General features: G+C 41.2%; 1 protein-coding gene across 4 annotated transcripts in view; it reads right to left on the reverse strand.

Moving 5' to 3' along the window:
• SPSB4 (splA/ryanodine receptor domain and SOCS box containing 4) overlaps nucleotides 1–25,392 on the reverse strand; it is a 276,718-nt gene that overhangs the window by 112,363 nt on the left and 138,963 nt on the right. For all 4 annotated transcript variants that reach the window (XM_067538953.1, XM_067538952.1, XM_067538951.1 and 1 more), the window contains exon 2: nucleotides 1,170–2,025. In XM_067538953.1, the coding sequence (XP_067395054.1) occupies nucleotides 1,170–1,863 (694 nt within the window). In that variant the 5' untranslated portion in view covers nucleotides 1,864–2,025. The remainder of the gene's footprint in view (nucleotides 1–1,169; nucleotides 2,026–25,392) is intronic.

Below are 25,392 nucleotides of genomic sequence, written 5' to 3' on the forward strand. Positions count from 1 at the left end.
CCAGGATCAACAAACTTCTATCCAGATAGCTATTTTGGCCTTATACACTATGAATTTACATTCACGGTTCAGGGCTGGATTGTGGCCCAGCCTATACAGCTATGCCAAGCAGCAAGAACAAACAAGGTGCCTTGTGTGGCCTATCTGTAGCAACCCCCGGAGAACAGGAGGTGAAGCAGGCTTCAGAGAGCAACTGCATCTCCCCTCTAAACCCCCATGCACGCTCTGCCCCCACACAGCCCAATCAGCAGAGCTGTGCCAACACATCAGTAGAACTGGATATAGACGTAGCAGAGTTTACTCTGCCCCCAGAGCAGCAAGGAAACCCGGAGGGAGATTGTGGCTCAAGCCAATATCTCTTGCACTGCTCCAAGAGAAGCCTTCAATATCATGCTGTCTCTTGTTCAGGATAGTTCATTAATTCATGATCAAGCCCTCAGAACCAACAGAGCAAAAGAATACATATTACACCTTATTTTCAGAAAGGTGTTTTAAAATTAACATCTTCTGCCATAATCAGTCAATAAATTAAGAGAAAGGGCTCACTTTCAAAACCATTTAAATTTCAAGATCTTAAATATATTAACTTCAAATAAACCAGAACTTCACTACGGGTATGTCTACATCGTCGGTGCAGTGCAGTGACGACGCTGAGCAGAAGGGAAGCACAGCAGTCAACGGGAGTTACGCAAGCTACTCTGCATAGCTTGTGTAACTCCTGTCGACTGCCGCCGAATCACCCAGTAAGTGTAGACCAGGCCTCTTAAAAACTTTCTGGATATTTTCCCATCCTGCCCATTTTACTGAAATAGAATGACTCGCTTCAGTAGAGGATTGAGATTTCCAGACATTCTTTATGCCAAAAGACCAAGAACAAGTTAGAGAGAGACAGTAATTTGTGCTACAGGATTCAAAAAAGATCTTATGGCCTGGCTTGATATTTTGACACAATCCACAGCCACATGCTGCCGCCTGTGATACAGGAGTTAATGGGAAGAAGTTTTATCAGGTGGGATAGTTTCACAGATGGTATTTACAAATAGCAGCCAAGAGTCCTCCAGCAATCTCCATTTACAATATATGAGAAGGAGTTAAGAAGAAAGTTAAATAAAAAGAAATATTCTGAAGGAAGTTGAGGTATTATAAGGCATATGTTTGAGAACACTTACGATCTAGTCCATTGATGTATCTCATTGTAATTTCACAGTGCCCCCAAACTGCACTGACTACAGGGTAAAGTTTTTTCCCTTTCAGTCCTCGGAAGGCCACTCCAAGATACTGTCCATCTACTATGAAGCTAAGTGTTCCTTCATCCATATCCAAAACTACCAGTAAGGAGTCTGGGAGTACAAAAGACTCGTCTGGTTCCAAAAAAACAGGATACGTCACCCCAGGCTGGTTTTTACAATTGTGATAAAGTTTGTTACGTCCCAGATCCCAGCCCCACGATTCACTATTGCTACCAACCAATGACGTATATCCTACAGAATGTAATGGAGCTTCTGCTGTTGATACACCCACCACAGCATGTGTTCCTCTTTGCCTAGTGGGCCAGTGAATTTGCCAGACATGCAGGCCTCTTGTGTAGCCAACTTTTCCCCGGATGCAATCTGTGCTTTGGGCAACTGGGTGCCTATGAAAAGTTAGTTTGTCATCTTCCTTTACAAATATATTTAAAGATCGATCTTCATTGTTCCATGCATGTTTATACTGGACCTCCAGTTGGGCAGGGGGCATATCCAGCAGCATGTCCAGTCGAGCAGGCTTGCAAAAATCTGGGCCCCTCAGCTCTCTTTTAACAGGTCTATAAGGGGGCTCCCTCACATCCACAGACTTTATGCTCCCTGAGATTTTCTGGCCCATTTCTCGGCTGCAGATTCAGAAAGGAGAAAGAAAGGTTGACTTTGGCCCAATGTTACCTCATGAAAGCACTTTCATGCTGAGGCAGGGACTTGACAAGCAGACTGGATTTATTTCTCCCGTTTGGAGCCCTGTAGCGGCAATAGTTTCAGAGAAAAAACACTCCTGAAAGAAAACCGAGAATTTTCAGTTAATTAAAGACAGTCAGTTTATACTCTCAAACATATTTTTGAAAACCTTTTCTGATCCCGGCTAAGGTTATTTTAAAACAACAAGAACTGACATTTCCCTGCTTTTTGTTCTCTGTCCTGAAGTACTAACCAGACTGCCGGCAGGATATTCTGAGCCCACCAGCATGCAGAATACAGACAGTAATTTCCTCCAATTCATAATAGGATACAGACATTCTCCACCTTCTGCCCTTCCACCTATTGAGTCTAGCCAGGGCCATCATGTCTTGTACAAGGCATATATTATTTCCCAGCAATAAGGATTAACTTTATATTCATCTGTATAACTATTTTTACTTACACTTTCATTTCATTTTCTCACAAGTAGTTGCTATGTCAGAGCCCCCTTTTATTTCTAGATGTTCCTGTCTTTATATGCCCTTACAATACAAGGCTTCAATCTTGTAACAGCAACCAGAACAAACAGTGCTGATAGCAAACAGCTGTGAAACTGGACTGCTTACCGTTAGCATACCCTGCCCCTTAAATAAAAAGAGCACAAAACTGTCAAGTTTTATTTTCATTAAGTTTGGCGGGAGAAGAAAGAGGGAAGCAGTGAGGGGAGGAAAAAGAAAGGATATAAATGCAGTAGTGGAGTTGAAACTAAAACATTGCAATTTTAGCTCTTTGCCATCCACCCCCAATGGGGATATCTGGCCAGAACACATACTCTCGTGCTACGTATGTGGTAGTGTGTGTAACCCACATGTTGCATACTGCAGCATTTAATTATTTTTAGCACAAAGAAAGGGAGAGAAGCACTGGGAAGTACACATGGATTTCAGTATGTTAATATTCTGTGCACAGGCCAGGGCAACTCAGCTGGAAGAGTCAAGATATATTCAAGAAGGTGTTGAGGTTAATGGATGTGCTCAGTAACTGTTTCTGAAGCCATATAGGAATGTTTCATTGTGGGCAAGACGACTGCCAGGGCATGCCCACTCTGAAGAGCTGAGCCAAACAGAGCACAATGGTGAAGTGGTAATAAACACAGGAGTTGAAGGCAGCCAATTAAGTGCCTAACTGATGCAGTGCCAAGAGAGGTGTCTACTGTGAGGGCTGACTACTTCGTATGCAGACTTGAGATTTCTACTTTACCAGCAGCTATGTACCAGTCAACCAAAATGTTGCTATATTGTGGAGATCCTGAGACTGTGTTTGCGCTGACAGGAGGAGGGAAGGAGATTCATCTTCTCCCTTTTCTAGCAGATGAAAATTGTACCCATGTAATTTCTGTTGTTGCTGGTTCTGGAACAGGGGCCAAAAGTAGTTTTTTTAAGAATACAGTTAATTTCACTCATTTATTGGAGCACCCTAGACAGTGGTGAAACTGGCTTGACATCTGTAACATTCACTAGCAGAAATATTTCACTTACAAGTGTATTTTCAAAGACATGGCAAGCCACTTCCTACAGCACCTATGTGGTTCATTGTGCTGCCAATAATCTGTAAACTTTCTGCAATCAGTGAATAAAATAAAGAGAAATTTTGAGGCTAATGAAAATATTCTGGGAAAAGCTTCCTTCCTTTTTTCTTGTATGGAGCTCTGTCTTTGTCAGTGAATGCAATAAAGACTAATACCAGACACATAATGTCAACTCCACTGCTAGAAAGCTTACTCACTGAGCCAAAGGAAACCAAGAAACGACCACAAGGATTAGTGGATTCTGCAAATACTGAAAAGCAAGACCATAAAGAGGAGTTGGGTAAATTAAACTCTACCTTTCCAGACAGTAGGCCAAATTCAGATATGTGCACACTTCAGCTTTTATGTGAATTAAGCATGCTTGCTAGAGGGTAGAATTTGGGCCAGTGAGAGTTTTTGTATTTCAATCTATACTAATGGGCTTAGGGGAGATAAAATATTGACAGTTAAATGTTTTCCTCGAAAGTCTCCTCAGCAGACCAATTCTGCATAGGTTCTTTATAAAATGTGCCTTATTACAAGAACTTAAAAGATGTATATAATTTGAAATATGGAGGAGAATATCAAAAGGCACAAAGGGCAGTTAGGAATCCCATTGACTTTTCTATGGGAGATGGGCACCTATCTGACTTTGAAAGTCTCCACCACAAAACATAGGACTATTGTGATTTTTCTGTGGGCATGATGAGAAGGGGAATTTCTCACCAGTGCAGTGCAGCCGCCAGAATGTGAATATACAATACTGCTGTTTGCAGTCCCCAAACCAAAGGGGCTAGCACTGGAAACCCCAGAGATGACATACCTGGGTAGATCATGGCCATAGTTCCCTCCCAGTGCACCAAGAATTACATCATACATAAGCTACATCAATATCAAGCACCTTTATAGCAGTATCACTGCCTATGCTAGAAATTTTAACAATTTACGTATTTCAGTTTCAAACTGATATAGTCACGATTACTGTGTGTAGACAAGTTCTTAGTATGTACTTCATCTTGTGCAAAGCTAACAAGCATACCGTTGGGTTAAAACAATGTTTTTTCTAACCTCATACTGATATTAAATAATTTGATTATACCCTGCAGCATTTTGCCATTGGCTTAAAATGGGCACAGAATGGGACCGTATGTTGCAATCTTGCTGTTACTGATGTTCCAAAGATTGTGACAGGCACTTACTGAGTAGTTCTGTTCAAACTCATCCTTCCAGCAATTCCCTTCTCTCATAAGCCTTAACATGTTACCGCTGATCTAACTCTGCATATCTCCAAAGTCATTCCCTTTTTCTGCTACTGGGAGGTAGCCAAGCCCCAGGGCCAACTGGAGACATGTTTATTTAATTAAATATCACTGGACTGAAGCAGTTGAATGAAAAATTAAATTCTTAAGACATGCCTTTACACTTAAGCACTTGTACTAAGAGAAATGTAGGTCTTTCACAACCGAGTGTGATGCACTTGCACATCTTTGCTCCGAGACAGTCTGTACTGTAATTTTTCTATTACACAGGTATTTTGAAGTTACTGCAATATATGTAGGTTCCATTGCACCATTATTTTTACATAGCTCTTGTACAGTACTAGCAGTGGATCACACTGTTTCATAATGGATGGTTTATTGGCACATAATCTTACATTGTGAATCAGTTTGTATTAAATATTACACATGTGAAAAAGGGTGAAATAACGTTATTCAGGTTGCTTCAACATTTAGGAAACGCAAGAATTAAGGTTGCCCATGCACTACATTATAGTCTTAATCATTACAACCTATATCTTCCTCTGCTTCATTCGGTGTACAGGATGGACTTGCTCTGGAAATGAATAGTGGAAGAGGCTGTTGTCAGTAGGACCCTGCCTCTTTTGTTGCAGAATCTGGAAGCTGTGTAGAATACTGCAAGAAAAGAAAGGTCTCCCGGTTAAGGCAGATGAATGCTGTCAGAGAATTGGATTCTATCTGTGCCTCTGCGTTCCTATGTGATGCTTGGCAAGTCATTTAAACCAAACTACACCGAAGGGATCAATAACAGTGTGTTCCTCATTGTCTGGGTTCCTGACTCGAGACCCTGGGGTTTGATTTGTGGAACTGCTGACTGCTCAATACTACAAATAAAATCAATGGGAGCTGTGATCTTAATATATAAAGTGCTACATATTATTATATACTCAGAAAACATATGTCCTAGGTATCTCATATTGGACACAAAAATTAGTATACTTTTGACCTTAAGCTCAGTGCCCAAGTTGAACATCAGTAAAACTGCACCGAGAAGAAAAATTTCTCTCTATTTGTGAAGCACTCAGATATGCTAGTGATGAGTGTCACAAAGATGCCCATGAGGAAATTAATAGCTCTGTCTTCAGAGAAGGGTTTGAAGAGTGTGTAGTACATAAGGAATGGGGTCATATGTTGGATACCAAGAAGGAAAACAAAATATTGAATAAGTGCTCATTAATTGAGCACCATCTATTCTATGCACTTAATGAGGCAGGAGTCCTGTGGACAAATGGTATGTGGTCATGTAATTAAAGATCTTATCATAATGCATACACACAACATGGCTGAATTAATTCTGGAATTTCTTAACTTCTGAGAGCTTGACTGAGCAATCTTTTAAAAGTGTTCTTTTAAATATCAGCTTTTTGCATGTAATTTTCCATGTTTTTAAAAAAGCAAACTGCAAAAAGCAAATTCCACCATGTGGCATCGTATTGACACCCACATGGGTCATCAGCCAGATTGGACCCTTTAGATTCATGAAAAGAGCTCTGCCATTTGTGCTAATGGAATAACTGACAGCAGTCGTATGTCGTCATCCTCTTCATGGACCAGCACGAGAGGGGAATTGGACACTTTGCCAGTGGATTTTGTGAATAGCAGAGGAACTATAAAACTGCAAAACGTTGGGTTCCATTCCATGACCTGGAGGGAAGTGTGTCCTGGTGGAGCATAGACCCCTGTGCCCCTCTCCCTCTCTAAAAGCTTGACGCCTTCTGCCAGTCCTCTCCAACCTCTCCCTGACCCAGCCCTGGCTTCCCAACCCATACTCCTCATCTAGACAGTACCAATTTGCATTCATGATGCTTCTGATCCCAGTCCCAGTCTCCTTGCCTAGCAAGTACTAATCTCAACTCTCTGGACTCACTTGTCAATCAGTCATTCCCAGTATCCGTCAGTTCCTTGTCTCAGTCTCTTCTACCAACCAATCTTATTCTCCCCACATCCAGCATCCCTAGGCACTAGGTCAGACTTGTCTTAGTACCACCACCACCACCTCCCCTCCCCTCCACTCACTGTTTCCTAGTCTCCTTGTCTAGGCAGTTCCAATCTCCAACCTACTCCAATTCCTAGTTTCAGCTTCCTCATCCCCACTGACAGCCTCTTGTCCCAGTTTCCCCTGCTTAACCTCCTTGTCCCAATATACTCCAACCCCAGATCCAACTCTTTTCCCCTCTGCATTCAAATGAAGTAGATTCCTTCTTCATGCTGCCTGGGCCCAGCTAGCAGGGCATTGATCACGCAAGGCTCCCTGCTCTGAATGCCAGTGATCAGCCCCAGCCTGCAGAAGCCTAGAGTGACAATTGAAAGGAAAATCTTGCTCCACCTCAGGTTGGGGCATGGCCAGTGCAGATGGAATCACTAGGAATTTAGCTACTGAAAATCTTAAGAGCCTCTAATGATCACATGCGACCTGTAGTTTTGAAAGGCTTATATCTTGACCACATTTGGCTGGATTTTCACAGATATGGCAGAAGTCACATCCCTAACATACAGATAACCTCCTGCTAAATTTTAAATCCCTGCTCCAAAGCATGCAGGTTCTAGAGATTCTCAAAGAAAAGGCCACCAGTTCTTTTAACATCTCTAGCCTTGCTCTTAGAAATGGCTGAACAATTTGGGATGAAGTTTTCCAAAAGAATTCATGATCAGGCAGACATCCTGAATGGAAAATTTCATCCCAAGTGGTTTCAAGTTTGGCAAAGCTATAAGCAAGGTCTCATAATGGGAGATACCAGGCAAGCTTAGTACTAGAAGGTACTACCAAGACCTACTTAATGTATAGTTAGATTATAATTATGTTCAGGGCACCGTGCCAGCTGAGATTCTGTTTAAATTCATTTCAGCAATGGCTCCTGCATAAAACTACCCTTTGGTCTGCCCTGTAGTTTGAGAACTCTGTAGGGGCTGCTGGGTTCCACATGCAAGTAGAGATTCTTGTTCTCCCTGCTCTCAGCTGCAGAATGAGAGAAGTGCTATTTGTTGGAGTGCTCCTGAATTAGATCAAGTGGAAAACACTGAGCAAAAAGGGACCAACAGTACAATATTCCCAGGGTCCTACTGTGTCCACTTCACATTCAAACTCAGCATACTTAGTCGGAGAAAGGAAATGTGGCTCTCCTTTGTTTTTATTTTTGTTTGCTTGTTATATCAATATACTAAAAATACAAAAATCAAATACATCTCAAACCTCAACTTTTGAGAATGTTCTGGATTATAGTAATTAAACAGTATGTGGAAGAAACCTTTAAGGATTTTTCAACCATGTTATGGCCGTGACTCCACAGTTAAGGTTGAGTCTAAGCTTCTGCTCTACAACCCTAGCTTTTGATAGCAGTAACTGATTCATGGGATCCTTTAAAAAATAGGACAAGTGAAAAATTTTGGAGTGTAGAACAAGAGTGGGCTATGACGCTTAATCAAAAATAATTAGGGTTTTTTTATTCTTATTCCACACCCCAGCACCTCCAAATTTTTCATCTCATGTGTTCTGAGCTCCTAATATCACATACAGACACTGTTCTTACACACTGAGCACAAGGAATCTCTTATACAAAAGGCATTGTCTAGGGCAAAATTATACAGGCATTTTGTCCCTATGGATAGAGCTACAGGGAGAAAGAGGATCAGATTGGACAAGTCGGTTTTGTTATTTATTTCATTGTTTCCAATTCTCTAACTACTTCTATATAAAACCTTTATATCAGCTACTGTACTTGTACTGTACTGGCCAACGTACAACTCCAACACACCTAATCCTTCATCAAATAACCATACAACTTATCTGTACCTAACAAATAAAAACAGTTTTATATGTATGCATGCATCTTTACATTCTTAAATATTAAAAAAAAGATATTAATTTTTATTTTGAATGCTTTTTCTGTTCATATTATTCTGCTGCAGAAACTTCAGCCTATCAGAGAAATTAGGAAATCTTGTCAAGGTATTTAGGTCTGACAGCACAATAAGACCCTGGTTATACCCATTTAAAGCCACGATCCCTTTCATTTACTATACTTTAACCATAACATTAAACTTCATCAACAGTTACTTTGCTGATAACTTTTCTAAGTGCTAGTATCTGAAAAAATATCCTGTTCATGAAAACCTAAGCGACAGGAAGGGGAAGGAACATGTTATCATTCATTTTCAGTGCAACTGTTGAGAAATTGGAGATATTTTGTTGAGAGACTTATCTAGTTCCTATTGCCTACAATATTTGTTGCATAATTTCACATTCATGACACACTTTGTCAGGAAATTATTAGATTAAGAGCACTGCACACAGCTGACAGCAAGCCAAGTCCAAGCAAGGAAAGTATCAATTCCACTTTCCAGTGCCCTCATTGAGCCTGCCAAGATATTTAGGGATATTATTCACATCAACAGTGAAATTACAGTTAAAAAGAGGCTTGAGGTATGTTCTTGAACTGTTAAAAATGCAGATTGATTTATACAATGAAGTATTTCAGTATCACTCAATGTGCAAATGCTACTAAAATAAAGGCTTTTTTTTTTTTTTCCCCCAGTTTTAGTTCCAGTATTTATAATTGCACTTGCCCACCCTTCCAGACCTTAAGGAAGTCTAGCTAGCTAGACTTCAGCAAACTTGAACACGCATACTGTTAAGTGATACCACAGTATCACAATTGAAAATGAAAGTCAGGACTTGCTGTAACTTGTGTTAATACTACTACACTGTCACTTGCTTAGAAAAAAGGAAGCCATGTGAGTTCAGCCCAACATCACTGATAAATAAAATCACATATCAGCATGAACAACGAGAGTGCAAACTTCCCACAATGCCCTACTAGTGCTCTTTAGGAAGACCCTGCTAGGAGGGTGAGGATATTTCACTGTGTGTTCAAGTCAGTGCTTGAGCTCCAAAAAGGCTATCATCAAGAGTCAGTAGCAGTTGCCAAGACTATTAAATCATTATACAGGCATGCAAAGGGCAAACATTTTCTATGACTAATGACATGTGCCAAGCTGCTATATCCCATTACTAGTTCCTTGAACCCTTCCCAAAAGCTTCCAAAAACTGTCTAACTTGCACCACCACTGGATCATTCACACCCACTAACTATTCACTTATCAACAACATTGGTATTGGTCTGGGCTCGCTTAGGCCATTACCCCATATTAAATTATCTTGAGTTTAAAAATGTCTCTCTTTATATTCCCGACTTGATAGATATCTTTATAACCCCCCCTCCCCCCGCACGACTCAAGCATCATAAAAGTATTGAACAGACACACACGATTAATATCTTTGGATCTTTAGGGGTATGGGATTGGAGGCTGCAAAGGCACCCTATTCAGTAGCTTAGAAAATGTATATGTATGTATTAACAGCAGCTGCCATTCCTCTGACCAATTAAGAAACAACATTAGTGGGCTCCCAAAGGAGCCTCATTAAGTCCTTTTCAGTTGAAACAGTGAGTAGAGGTGAAGATAAAGGTGAGAGAAATTTAACAGAAGTCGTGGAGTCCGCAGGTGTTCTTTTTGTAGATGTGATGTAATTAAGCAGCATCCGATCTGCTGTAATTTTGCTACCAGATATTTTTCAGAAGCTTCTTCCAACTACTACTTCTCCGATTCCACGCAAATTAAAATAAAGCAAAACAAAAACAAAACAAATTAGCATTTTGTTTTGTAGAAATAAGTATTACTGAGTTTTAACTAAAATTGTGGGTATATTCTTCACTGCAAAATAAACTCCAATAGCAATGAGTTCAGAGCCCAGGTCTAGACCCTGGCTTGCACTACAGAGCTAAAAATAGCCAGGTAGTCTTCTGGCTTGGGCTCTGCATCTGAGGGAACAGGGTGGGCTTGAGCTATAGCCTAAACCAGAATGTCTATATGGCTAGTTTTATTGCCATAGCATGAGCCCCACAAACCCAAGTCTGTAGCCCCAGGCTCTGGGGCTCACTGTCATGGATTATTATTTTGCAGCATCGACAAACCCTATATGGTCAAAGATTTAGACTAAACCCATTGGTGTTCATGTTATAAAAATAAAACTTACTTCCAGCCTATTGAAATAAGCATGACAGACATTATTGGGTACTATTTTTGGTTCAGTATCAACATACAGAGAATGGAAGTATGATTAGTAATTTGTGTGTGCTTAGCAAGACATTTCTTTAGAATTCCTTAAATATGTAAGGTTCTAGCATTCAGAAAAAACTCCTCCTTCTTAACAGGAAGCACCTATGACACAAGCATTGTGGTTCTCAAGAACAGCGTTGCAGTTTCCAGAAGAGGAGCATATTGCTCGACTACTGTCACAGATTCCATGGATTTGAAAAAGAGATTGAGGACTTGAAATTTTTGCATAAAAGTACGTGGATGTCAAGAACATTTTAACCCTCACACTGCACAGTTGTACCAAGGCTAAAAGAGTAAAGGTGCTCAGTAAACAACAACAGAATGATCAGACTAAGGGTATATCTTCACTGCTGGCTCTGTGGCGATCGAGGCAGCGGGATCGATTGAGCAGGTCATGGAGACCCATTCAGTCAATCCCAGATGGGCTCGACAGTCAACACTGGAAATCCACCTCCCCAAAAAGAGTAAGGCTGTGTTGACGGAAGGGAGTCTTCCAAGGACATAGCGCCTTAAAGAAAGAATTATTTCGCATAACACAAGGAAAGGATTCTTTCATGTGTGCACAGCCAAAAACAGGAGCCACAGCACTGAAAATTGCGATGTTACAGAGGCTGCCTTCCTACAAGCAATAGAACGAAACAATTCCCGTTTGCTGCAGGCTCTCACGCACCATCTGCAGTTGGTGAAGTGCTGCTTCTGGTCCCAGGAAACAAGCAGCGACTGGGTGGGACTGCATCATTATGAAGGTGTGAGATGAGCAGTAGCTGTAGAACTTTTGAATGTTAAAGGCCACTTTCTTTGAACTTTGCAGCGAGCTCTCCTCAGCCCTGAAACACATGAATACTTGCTTGAGACCTGATCTGACAGTGGAGAAGAGACTGGCCATCACTCTGTGGAAGCTGGCAATGCCAGACTGTTACTGGTCAGTTGGGAATCAAGTCGGAGTTGGTAAATCTACCGTTGGGGCTGCTGTGATGCAAGTGTGCCAGGCCATTAATAGATTTCCGCTAAGAAGGGTAGTGACTTTGGGAAACGTGCAGGACATAGTGGAAGGCTCTTCTGTAATGGGGTTCCCAACTGTGAAAGGGGGAGGGCGATAAATCCCTAGCACATCCCTATCTTAGCTCCGGACCACCTTGCCACCGAGTACCTAAATTGGTTTGAAAGGGATGCTTCTCAATGGTGTTGCAGGCCCTGTAGCTCATAGGGGACACTTCACCGACATCAATGTGGGGTGCTCTGGAAAGGTGCATGATAGGTGCATCTTTAGGAACACAGGTTTGTTCAAAAAGATACAGGCAGGCACTTTCTTCCCTGACCAAAAGATAAATATTGGTGATGTTTAATGACAATGGTGAGCCTGGGGGGATCCTGCCTACCCCTTGTTCCACTGGCTATGAAGTCCCTACACCAGGCACCTGGACAGCGAGGAGGAGCGTTTTAATAATAGGCTCAGCAAGGGCAGAATGGTGGTGGAATGTGCATTTGGATGTTTAAAGGCACGCTGGCAAAGTTGGACCGGAGTGAAAAAAAACATCCCAATACTTATCTCTGCCTGCTGTGTGCTCCATAATGTCTGTGAGACAAGGGGGAGAAGTTCCCATTGGGCTGGGTTGTGGAGGCAGATAGGCTGGCCACAAATTTTAAGCAGCCAGATGCCACTGCAACGCTGAGAGCCAATCATGGAGTGTTGGGTCTCCGGGAAGCATTGAAAAGCTGTCTTTGCAATGAGACAACAGTAATGTGCATTACTTATCTGTGCTGTGCTTTCACTTTGCATCCCCTACCTATCCCCCACCAAGCCAGTTCCCCCCCCACCCGCTCACCCACTGTTCCAGTCCCCCCACCATTCCCCTCCCTTTATTTATTGATAAGAAGGGAACAAACACTAATGAACTGTGAAGCAGTATGTTCCCGCTCCCCCCGCAACTTTCCTCCTCTCCCTCCGGTCCTTCCCAGCCCTGCTTTCCCCCTCCCTTTATTCTCTTTTTACCAATAAATAAATACTAATGAATTGGAAAGCAATACTTTCTTTATTGGTGATCCTTCACAGAGGGGGAAAATAGAAGAAAATGGAATGTTCCACATGTATTGTGCGGGACCAAGGATAGAGCCCATTTTGACTGTGCACACCCGAAAGAATCTCACATCCCCACACCTTAAAGGAACTGTCGCCCCTTTCTGCTTGCCTCAACCAGTGAGGAGCACAGCACATACTGCACTCTGCTCAACCTCCTCTTAGATCGCTTGGGATTGGGGGCTAGGAAACACTGAGTTCGCTCAGGGTTTTGCCAGGGCTGCAGAAGGAGTCTGTCTTGCCACTGAGCTTACTGAAGCTCAACCAGATGCCTCAACACGTCTGACTAATCACACATTATCTGCAGCATCTCTTCTTGTGTTGAATGCTCATACTCCTGTGCTGCCGTCCTGTTGTCCATGTCCAGTTTGTCAGATAATGAAATCCTCCATTCTCTGAGCTCTATGTCAGCAGCCACGGAGGTGTTCATTAGCTCATTAAACATGTCATCCTGGGGGAGCGGGGGGTTCGCCTTCTTATCTACGACAGGCGCTGTGCAGGATATGAGACGGTGGTGTGTTGAAGGCCATGTTGTCCACTGGGAGGGAAGCAAAGCACAAGATACTGATTGTTAACTCATCCCATGGATGAAAAGTAATGTTACAATGCAAAAATAAGTCCCCTGAACATTCCCAAGGGAAGGCTAGAACTACATACCATTGCCTAACTATTGCAGGGGTCGGAGTGCCATTCCAGCCATGGTAAGTAAAGGTCAAGTGCATCTGTGTTAGGGAAAACCCTGGGGCCCAGGCTGCATAAGTCCATGCTCCCTAGAGCAGCATGGATGTCGGACTCCCAACTGATCAGGCTTTTAATAGGAGGAACAAAGAGTGAGGGGTGGGTATGGGTGAATCATCTCTGGAGGAAAAAATGGGAACCCAATGGCAGATGCCCAAGGCCCATAGCAATAACGTCTCTTAGGGACTTGCGGTGCTGAACCAAGAAACCATCTCCGGCTGTGCAATAACACACTTTAAAAAACTTTCTTGGGTGGGTACTGTAAATGTGTGCCATCTTCCCTAGGTAATCATGAGTGATATCAGCCTGCTGAGTGTCACACAGGCAGAAAGGGAAGATTTGCTACAAGTATCTGGCTACAGGCCAGGTCCTCATGCTGCTATGCTTTGTTCCACGATGATGCCTGCAAGAACAACAGAGTGGTGGAGGAAAGTGTCCTATCACGATGGAAGATATAAGGCTGCCCTCCCAAGAAACCTTCTCCAAAGGATTGCAGAGTACCTGCATGAAAGCTTCTTGGAGATATGCATGGAGGATTCTCGGAGCATCCCCGTGCACAGATAATCTCTTCCAGGGTGAACGCAATGCTTAAGCACATCAAGTATGAGGAAGCACAGCCCCACCACCACACACACCACTTTTTCCCACTGGTACAATATTCTGGACAAGGGATATAACCAAAGACATGCAATTTGCTGTACATACTCACCAGATGTGCCTTCGCCAGCATCCCGGTCACTCATGGTTTCCTGCATCTGGGTGGGCTGCTCCTGTGTTGCAAACAGATCCTGGCTTTCAGGGAGAAGGGATACCACACTCGCCTGCTGCCTGTTCTCATCCTCCTCCTCATCCATGGACTCGTCCTCATTAATCCTGGCCTTGGATTCCCCCGAGGTACCAATGCTGCATAGTGGCCAGGAATCGCATGCAGCTCCTTGTAAAAGCAGCACGTTTTGGGTGAGGAGCCAGAATGGCTGTTAACTTCCCTAGTTTTCTGATAAGCCTGCCTCAGTTCTTTGATCTTAATGCGGCACTGCTGCGCGTCCCTGTTGTGCCCCTTCTCCAACATGCCACGAGATCTTCTCGTAGATATGCAAATGTCTTTTGCTTCTTAGAGCTGAGTCAGAACAGACTCTTTACCCCGCAGACCAATGAGATCCAAGACCTGAGGTCGACTCCAGGCTGGAGCATGTTTGGGGCGTGCAGTTGCCATCATCAGTTGTGTTGGCAAGCTCTCTCAATGCTGACCAAACAGAAATGGGAATTCAAAATTTCCCAGGGCTTGCGGGGAGGAACTATTTCTTGTTTACATGGCCACAGTGCAGCAGACTGCAAATGTGCAGAGCAGTCACAACAAAGCATTATGGAGGCCAATGACGTTGATTTACATTGCGCTCTGCCTACATTGATGCTCATTTGACGCACAAAATTTGACTCCAGCGCTGCGCCGCTTAGACTCAGACTCTAAGGTCAGAAGGGACCATTCTGATCTTCTAGTCTGACCTCCTGCACAATGCAGGCCACAGAACCTCACCCATCCATTCCTGTAATAGACCCTTGACCTATGACTGAGTTATTAAAGTCCTCAAATCATGGTTTAAAGATCTGAAGGTACAGAGAATCCACCAGCAAGTGAGCTGTGCCCCATGCTACAGAGGAAGGCGAAAACCCCCGAGCCTTTGCCAATCTGCCCTGGGGGAAAATTCCTTCCCGACCCCAAATATGGTGATCCGTTAAACCCTGGGCACGTGGCAAGACTCACCAGCCAGACACCCAAGAATAATTGTAATAATTCAGAATGCCCCCCATCTAACATCCCTTCATAGGCCATTGGCATATCTATCACCAGTAGTCAAAGATCAGTCAATTGCCAAATTAGGCTGTCCCATCATACCATCCCCTCCATAAATTTATCAAGCTCAGTTTTGAAGCCAGGTAGATTTTTTGACCCTACTGGTACCCTTGGAAGGCTATTTCAGAACTTCACTCCTCTGATGGTTAGAAACCTGCATCTAATTTCAAGTCTAAACTTCCTCATGGCCAGTTTATATCCATTAGTTCTTGTGTCCACATTGGCACTGAACTTAAATAATTCCTCTCCCTCCCTGGTATTTATCCCTCTGATGTATTTATAGAGAACAATCATATCTCCCCTCAATCTTATTTTGGTTAGGCTAAACAAGCCAAGCTCTTTGAGTCTCTTCTCATAAGGCAGGTTTTCCATTCCTCAGATCATCATAGTACCCTAGTTTGAGTTCATCTTTCTTAAACATGAGGGATCAGAACTGCACACAGTATTCCAGATAAGGTCTCACCAGCGCCTTGTATAACAGTACTAACACCTCCCTATCTCTACTGGAAATACATCATCTGATGCATCCAAGGACCGCATTAGCTTTTTTCATGGCCACATCACATTGACAGCTCATACTCATCCTGTGACCAAGCAATACACGCCCAGGTCCTTCTCCTCCGTCACTTCCAATTGATGCATCCCCAGCTTACAGCAGAAATTCTTATTATTAGTCCCTAAATGCATGACCTTGCACTCTCCAGTATTAAATTTCATCCTCTCTCTATTACTCCAGTTTACAACATCATCCAGATCTTCCTGTATGATATCCCAATCCATCGCTGTATTGGCAATACCTCCCAACTTCGTGTCATCCACAAACTTTATTAGCACATTCCCACTTTTTGTGCCAAGGTCAGTAATAAAAAGGTTAAATAAGATTGGTCCCAAGACTGATCCCTGAGGAACTCCAATAATAACCTCTCTCCAGCCTGACAGTTCACCTTTCAGTATGACTCATTGTAGTCTCCCCTTTAACAAGTTCCTTATCCACCTTTCAATTTTCATATTAATCCCCATATTTTCTAATTTAACTAATAATTCCCAATGGGGAAATGTATCAAATGCCTTACTGAAATCTAGAGTCAATTAGATCCATTGCATTCCCTTTGTCTAAAAAGTCTTATCTTCTCAAAAAAGGAGATCAGGTTGGTCTGGCACGATCTACCTTTTGTGAAGCCATGTTGTATTTTATCCCAATTACTGTCAACCTCGATGTCCTGAACTACTGACTCTTTCAAAAAATTTTCCAAGACCTTGCATTCTACTTGCGGAGGTTGTTTTATTACATTGAATTTTACCGCGATTTAGGTCAGCGGGACTGACATGCCAGTGGAGACGCATACTTTATGCCAGAGAAGGGGTCAGAGGTGCAGCTAGCATTGTAACAGCATACAGTAAACTGAGCATGTTCTTAGAGCACTAGAAAAGCTGACCAGCTTAATTCTGAACACAGATGCGGTTTTTCAATTATACATTGCATATTTTGAACAATGTTTGGTCCATTTGTCAAACTGGGAAGTAAATGGTAATAATAGTACTGTAATCCTTTGGACATTTTAAATTTCATTGTGCTGTAGATAAAATGTTATACTGTTTATATGTTTAGGGGAATAACATTTAAAATGAGGGATGAATACCATGGCTAAGATACTAATAGTCCCGTCTTGCTCAATTCCTAAAGGGATGCAAGTCACAAAAACCCTAAGGATGTTCTTCCATAGAGGCTACATTTTTGTAGTATTACACAACAAGCTAGTTCCTCAGAATTCAACATAATCATACTAATTTAAACTTGTTGTTAAAATAGACTGTATACTTAGCTGCTCTGTATTAGGATAATATGAAATACAGTATGTATCACTAAATGTAGATGTAGTTTAGTCCTAAGAAGAATTCAAAAAAGAGAATGCGAGTGAGCTGTGACTACAGTACTGTGTATATTTTTAAATATTTCCACTTATATCTGGGAACTGTAGACAGTTTATTTATCTATTTTTAAACCTTGTCTCTCTCCTCTGCAACCTTTCTGGAAATTGGACATCTAGAACTGGAAGCTAGTTTTGGATGCACATGAGGGTTTTTTTGGAGGGGAGGGAGGGAACACAATGTCACAATAAAATAAACATTCCCTTTTCCAAGCGATGTGTTTGCACCATGGCCATATGTGTCATGTCATTTGGATTAAAGCTACTGTAATTTGAATCAAAAGGAAAAACAAGTTAATATTATGATACACAAGATCAATCACATTTTGACCACACAAGCACTACTTCTTAAATGTGCAGCTTCCTTTAGCTGAGGCTTTCTAGAAGTTGCAGTGTCTGCTTCCTTTTAAGGTAATTAATCAGTTTAAATTACCCAAAAGGAAATGTGAATTTTCACCATATCTGAAACGTATATATTCCAATCCCTATACTTTCCACATATGTATTACTTTATTGTCTAGAGTTGGAACTTAAAATAGCTAAGATCTGGAGAACTCCATCTATAAATCAGAATTACATAAACCTAGTTGTCACATTTTTTTTGTAGAAGACTGAAGTTGAAATTCATTTATACTTTTTTCTCTATGCTATTCTCAGATCCATGTCCTGAATAGAAAGTCCCTTTTGCTCCTATAGGATGGGAAACAGTCATTTTTATTTAAAATTTAACAACATTTTGTAACCAACACCAATTCAAAGTCCACAATCTGTTTTTCCACTTTGCTACCTTTCTGAAACTAAAGGGAAGCATTTTGGCTTTTTCTAAAGTCCCTGCTTACATTTTCCACACCCCAGGCAACAAATGCTTGGAAGATGAGAAATAAAGTCTCTCTTTATTAAGTACTTTCCTCTCTCTCCAGAGTAACCAATTGAATTTTAAATGTCACGTTTACATTGAAAAGAGGGTACAGAAAGCAAATGAATACATGTAAGGTTTAATACTAAAAATGATGTTTCCATCCTTTCTTTGTAACTTTTGCAGGGTATTTCCATTTTGGATTTCAATTGGAATTACTGATTTTTAGTGAAGATTGATATCAGAAAACACAAGATTTGGAGGCTGAAGATGAGAAGCTTTAAATTCTCATTGAATTTTAGAGATGAGAACTTAAGCTTCTCAATTTCTCTCTGGACAATGATATTTTCAGTAGGCTAACATTTCCTTAAGACATCAGTTTTGCTTTTCATACCTTTTTCTTTTCTTTTCAATAGACTTCCCCTCCCATTATGATTTAAAAAAAAAATGTTCAAAACTTTAAAAGTTAAGCCTTGTTTTCACATAAAAAGGTCTCCATTTTTTAGGTTTTTTTGTTTGTTTGTTTTTAAATCCTTTCCCAAGCTATTCATTGCGAGCACAAATTGTAAGTTCCACTTTCTGCATGCAAAAATGGAGGGCCATTTTGAACATCAGGGACACTCATTTGACATGCTAAATAGTCTTCAAGAACTTTGCACTCAGGGGCACAAGATTGCAGCATACGTATTTCTAAAATGGAGCACTCATTATTAATTAGAAAGTGAACCTGGTTAGCTGACAATGGTAAGAGCAAATGAGATCTTACTGCAAAAGACACCAGGCAGCATGGTTTAAAGACATGCCCAGACTCCCTCCCCAGTTTGGGCACTTACCAGGTGCAAGTGTACTGAGGATTTGGCCTGAAGGAGAGTGAGCATTCAACTCTCAGTAGTGCCTATGCCACTGTTAAATAAATAAATCAGTGACAAGCTCTTTCCCCATCCATTCTATGGAGTCTCAAAACCTTGGAGAGAGGAGTGCAAGAAATGAATGGAGGAGGAGATACAAAGCTAATCAGAGGGGGGGAAAGGTAGAAGTTACTTGGCCTGAGACGTAAGTATAGTGATTGGCCCCACGTTAACACTGAATTATCACTAGAGCCGATCAGGTTGAAGGAGTATGTATTCCTCCAGGTATTTGGGTTTTTACTGGTGCAAAGGGAGCCAATTCACTTTAAAATTGTAGGATGGGCTGTAAAGTAATGCAGAAGGAAAAGGCAGCTATGTGGTAGCATCATTCCTCATTGTAAGTACCAGCAAACCTTCAGAGGAAACGTGGGAGATGGTGTTCATTCAAACAGAGAAGTGTAGCATAAAGGTAGGGAATAAGTCAGACAAGAGCTGCTCTATCATGCAGTAACGTAGCATCAGATCCTCAACTAGTGTTATTCTGTGTACCTCTGCTGAAGTCAATGGAAGTATATCAATTTAAATCAGCTGAGTTCTGGCCATCTGTGCAAAATCCCAACACACTAACATTCTGCCACATAAATTGGTGTTGTCTAAGCCCCTCCCCACAGCTTTTATAATCCATGGAAGATATGGGCCTGTATCTGGGTTGTGGGAAGTGGACAGGAAGGGGGCTGGGTAAGGGAGGAAGTGAAAAGGGGCACTCAATGGCATCATGGCAAGAGTCAATAGCTATACTTCATGGAGGGTTGTTCAGGCTGACCAAAGTTCCACAAAAGCTAACTCAATTCCCACAGGTCTTTGCCGTCTGCATCAGCCACATAGGTTTTAAAATTTGGTTAAGACATTTCTTTGAACTTCCCTCACTTTCATATAGCATCAGAAGTAAATCTGGCAGAGTCAGCTACTGATTTGCAGTTTTCTTTTTCTTCAATGCTTAGCTGAATGATCGGCCATAGCAATCATTCACCATTTGGTCCATTCCTGTGCAGCTACAAGGGCTGGACGGGCTGAGAGCCCAACATCGGAAGAGACTCAATGCACCCATGTAATTGGGGTCTGCCTTTGGGCTGTCTGCAGCCCTCAGTTGGTGGAATTTTACCCCAGATGTTACAAGCCACCCAGAGAATGGCATTCGCCGGAACGTCTTGTGGCATTCTCGCAACATGTCCGAAAAGCATAAGACGTTGTCTGCAGGCAATGACCCCAGTAGTCTGTAGACCGAAGCTACCGTAAACATCTGCATTATAAATGAAGTCATTCCACTTTATGCCCAATATATGGTGTTGGCATTTAGTGTGGAAAGCCTCCAGCTTTCCCCAGTCTGAGCAGCACTGTGTCCAATCATACAACAGTACAGAGAGGATTGAGCTCAAATAGAACCTGAACTTGGTTGTCATGCTGAGATAACGTTGATTCCATATTCATTGTAAAAGACCCCTAGAGACCCTGTGGTGCCAATCTGGTGGAGAACCTCCATGTGACAGCTGGACGAACTGGTGAGTATAAAACCCAAATAGCAAAAGCTGGAGATTGCTTCAATAATTTCATTATCCAAAGAGATTGGAGTCGTGACTGGATCTGATCTGAGGTTTTGCAGCATTGTCTTTGGCCACAAAACATGGAGACCAACCTTGCACTCTCTTCCTCCATTTGCTGGAGTGCCTCACGAAACCTGTCGGGACACTGTACTAGAAGAATGTCATTAGCATAGTCAAAGTCTGAGAGCAAGAGCTCACCGATCTTAAGGCCAATGGACCTGACAGAACGTTGCATTATGAAATTCATTGCCTGACAAGAAACAGTCAAGAAACAGCCCTGCCTGACAGCAGATATTGATTTAAAAGGTACCAACATCCAATTCCCCAGACGTACAGATACAGTAGTTCCATTATGCAGCTCGCTAATCAAGTCCAACAGAGTGTTAAGGTCACCTACGCCCTTTAAGGCTGTCCATAGTGTAGCTTGGTCAATTGATTCAAATGCAAACTTAAGATCGACATATGCTAAGTGTTATGGGGCTTCTTGAACTCACAGTATCTCTCTGACAACAAGCAGAGGGCCAAAACAGCATCTAATACGGACCTGCTCCTCGTAAAGCTTAACTGTTGGTAGCGATGCTTCTGATGTAGCAGGGGCTCCAAACGCACCAGCAGAACATGAGCAGACACTTTCCCTGGCATGAACAACAAGGTGATCGACCTGTAGGTCTTACATTTACCATGCGATCCCTTGCCCTTATAAAGTGAGATCACAACACCGTCCTTCAAGATGAAAGATGGCCAGATGCTCTGGGGGGGATACCATCCATGCTGGCTGCGTGTCCATTTGTCAGTTTGCAGATGGTGCGCTTCATTTTGTCCAACATCCTCTGAACAAGCTACAGCTAGAGAGTGGTTCAGGGTGCTGTGATAATGTTCCATCCAGCGTGAGAGGATGTCAGTCTGATTTACATGGATGGCCTTGGCTGTCATTCCAAATGCCTGAATGAGAACCCTGAAAATGATGGCTAACACAGGCTGTGGTGAAGACGCAGGACAGCAGCTGCACCTAGCTACCCGAGGTGAAGGAAGTCACCATGAAAGACTCAACAGCTCAGGCCACATAGCATGAAGCCAGTATACAGACCAGGAAAAGGATCACGTTACTGTGCCTCCCTGTGATCCCAGAGGGATGAGGTATTCTTTGAGACAATTGTTCCTTCTTGATTTGCAATTTTGGTGGCCTAGGATTTGTGACCTTCTTGGAATGTCCAGAATATCCTGTCCTTTGGATTTTTTAAATTTTGTACTTCATCCTCAACTGAAATCAAATCCCAGCATATGAGTAATACCTATCAGATAGCACCTCGGTTGCAGAAGCAAACATGTCTGACACACAAAATGAAGCAAACCCTTAAGAAACTGCTCCTGACAGTTTTAACGTGGATGGCTTTAACACTTACAATCAAAATCAATTAATGATATTTTTTCATTATGACACAATACCTCAAGTTTGTGAAATCAACTCTATACACCAGATTTCTTAGGTAACTCAGTAAAGCCCCAGATTTCAGTGCCATTCAAAAGACTCTTGAGAGTTTCATCTGAGGAAATAATTGAGTCGGTAAAATACAAGAATCTCCAAGAGAGAATAGATTTCCTATCAAATTATGCATATTTATATGAAACTCACATGGTCAAAGTTCTCTAACAATCACTTGAAAAGCAAGTCTCTTCAGCACTATCAGATTTAAATACATCTTTAATTTCCTTCAAGCTCAAAGAGGATGAGACTCATGGTTATGCAATCGTAATTCCAGAGTAATTCCATTCCAAACTGAAGGATTTAGGTTAGCGTAACTGAACCTCTCTCCAAATTAGTCTCTCTTAATTATCACAGACCTGTTGTTTGCAAAAACTTTATTCTGCTGAACAAAAATAATTTGTGCCAGACTCTGAACATCCATCAAAAGTTCAGTTGATTAAGGACAGCAAGTACCTTTTCCACACAATTACAATTAGACTGTGGAACTCATTGCCACAAGAAGCCATCAAGGCCAAGAATTTAGCAAAATTTTAAAAAGGAAGTGGACGTTTACATGGATACAAGAATATCCAGAGTTTTGTCAGTTAGGCTAACAACAATTTTGGAAGGGATATTAAACCTCACGCTTCATGGTTTAAACCAATCTTTGTTAGAGATCAAGAGGAGACCTAACATCCCAGAGAGCAGATTATCCCACATCTACTTATAGCAGGGCTCTTAAAACCTTCCTCTGAAGCATCTTATGTTGGCCACTGTGAGAGACAGGATACTGGACTAGATGGACCATGGTCCGATTGATATGGCAATACCTAGGGCAGTAAAGGATTCTATCCACCATCACATTGTTCCATATTTGGATATATACTATGAATTTCACAAGGTGGAATGGAATTACCAGTTTGGTTTTTAAACATGCGCTATCTCAAGATTTAGTCTGCTGTAAAATTATATTCAAGCTATTGTCCACAATAGTGACCAAATATCCTTCATATTTCTATTAAGTTGTTCACTCTTGCATTTACTTTTTGTGTTGGCTCTCAAACCACTATACCTTTCAATAAAAGATAGATGTGGGAATTATAAAAGGTCCAACTATGGTGAAAAGAAATATAGAGTAAGCCCTTACGTGTATAATATCACTGTAATTTTGAAGGATCTGGAGCAATCTACCAGACATTACATATTTAATTAATAGGCTTGCTCCCCGTTTGACAATATAAAGTTAACTAAGTCACAGAGCAAGTTTTTCAGATTTCTCCATACCTGCTCTAAATAGCACTCTCTGCGGGTGGCTCATCCTCCCCCCGCAATGAACCAAGCAGAGGAAGAAATCAGAAAATATCACACAGGACATTATGAACTTCCTCGTTGCTGGTTTCACTCTAACTACATGGGGATATTACAGTTTCTTCTCCAGGGAAAGCTTACAGACTTTAAAAGTGGCACCGTGATTGCTAAGTCAACATTTACCCAGAGTTACAATACCATGCTATCTGAGATTTTACAGTAATTGCCTAATATCTGCAAGTATCTCAGAATTCAATGGCTGGTGGCTTTTTAGAATGGTGAAGTCTGTAGTCCTACTTGCAATTTTTAGCCAGGAAAAGACTCCACAAGGGGAACCAATCCCTTGCAAAAGGCTGTCTCACACAGAGCATAAGAGAAAACTGCTCTTTATTTCAGAGGGGATGAGAGCGGGGTGGGTGATATCATTTTGTAAGCCAGCAGGAGGAGCTTTCATAGTTTCAATAAATAAAATAAGATAGCATGCCTCCATTCAACTGAATCGTACAGAAACATTCTTGACTTAGGACTTTGAAAGAGCGTTGCTAACGGTGTGTCACACAGGATAAGCATATATTATTTTATATCTGTGCATCCGATTACCACAAACACTAAAGGACTGGTTTATACATGTTATAGGAGATAAAATATTCAACAAGGAATTAATTCCTAGTTGATGGGCATATAGGAGTTTATATGGGAGTTATACTGTTTATTCAGACTAAGCTTCTTAAATCAATGTAATGCAAGAAATTAAGAAGATGTTCTGGAAGAAAATATATTCAAGTATTATTCTTTTCTGATCTTTTGTGTTATTTTCTGTGTTTTGTTCCCCTGGCATTATATTATTTATCTTAGGCCATAAAATGGATTGTGATCCATTTTTAAAAGAAGAGTTAATAAAATAAATGAATACAAAAACTTGTATTCATCTATTGAAACTTATGAAGTATAATTTTACTTCAGTTACCTTCTGCTTTTGCCACATATGCTACATTCACTATAACAATAAATAACAGTAATGTGTTTACACAATAACAAATGAGAAATGAAATATTAAATGGACATTTACATTTGTTATCCAATAACCTTTTATTTTCCTTTCTCTGTATGAACTCTTCTAATTATTGGATTTTTTTTTTTTAAATAAGTAGAACATAACAAAAGAGGCAAAAATTATTTAAAAGAAGGCAACTGATTAGAATATGCATAACAGTAGTACAGAGGATAAGGGCTTACAAGCTTTCTAGGAATCAGCTGCATAAACATAAAATTCAATTAAAGTGTCATTTACAGAACACACTGGAAATAGAGCTAGAAATCTTATATGAAGCAGATTTTTTTCTAGCTATTAAAATGAAAGATACCACCTTTTTTCTTTTCAAAAACTAAATTACTTGTAATAAAATTTTAGACTATAGAAGACCTAAATACAAGATGTCACTTACATTAAAATAATAAAAAGCCATCCATATACCACCTCAATATGCTAAAGTTAATGGCCTGAATTAAATTTGTAAGATAGAAATGGACTACCAACTTCTTGGGGTTCAGCTTTAATTGAGCCAACTCACTTGTTGCATTTTACAGAAGCAATGTTGCAGGTAACATCTGAATTTCCTTATTTTTTGAGTTGAAGAATTAATTTATACTTTAATTCACTAATTCCCTTTGTTCTCCAAAAGGAATTTTTTTTTAAAAAAGTGAACAGTATGGGAAGCCTGCATAAAGACAGACTTCAATATTGGTCTCCCAATGTCCAGCATAAATTCTGTACATCGACTTTGTAAAATTTATGCACTGTCTTCATAATGT

This window comes from Emydura macquarii, unplaced genomic scaffold (genome assembly GCF_026122565.2).
Source record: "Emydura macquarii macquarii isolate MOO-44397 ecotype Brisbane River unplaced genomic scaffold, CSIRO-AGI_Emac_v2 contig_499, whole genome shotgun sequence".
NCBI lineage: Eukaryota > Metazoa > Chordata > Testudines > Chelidae > Emydura > Emydura macquarii.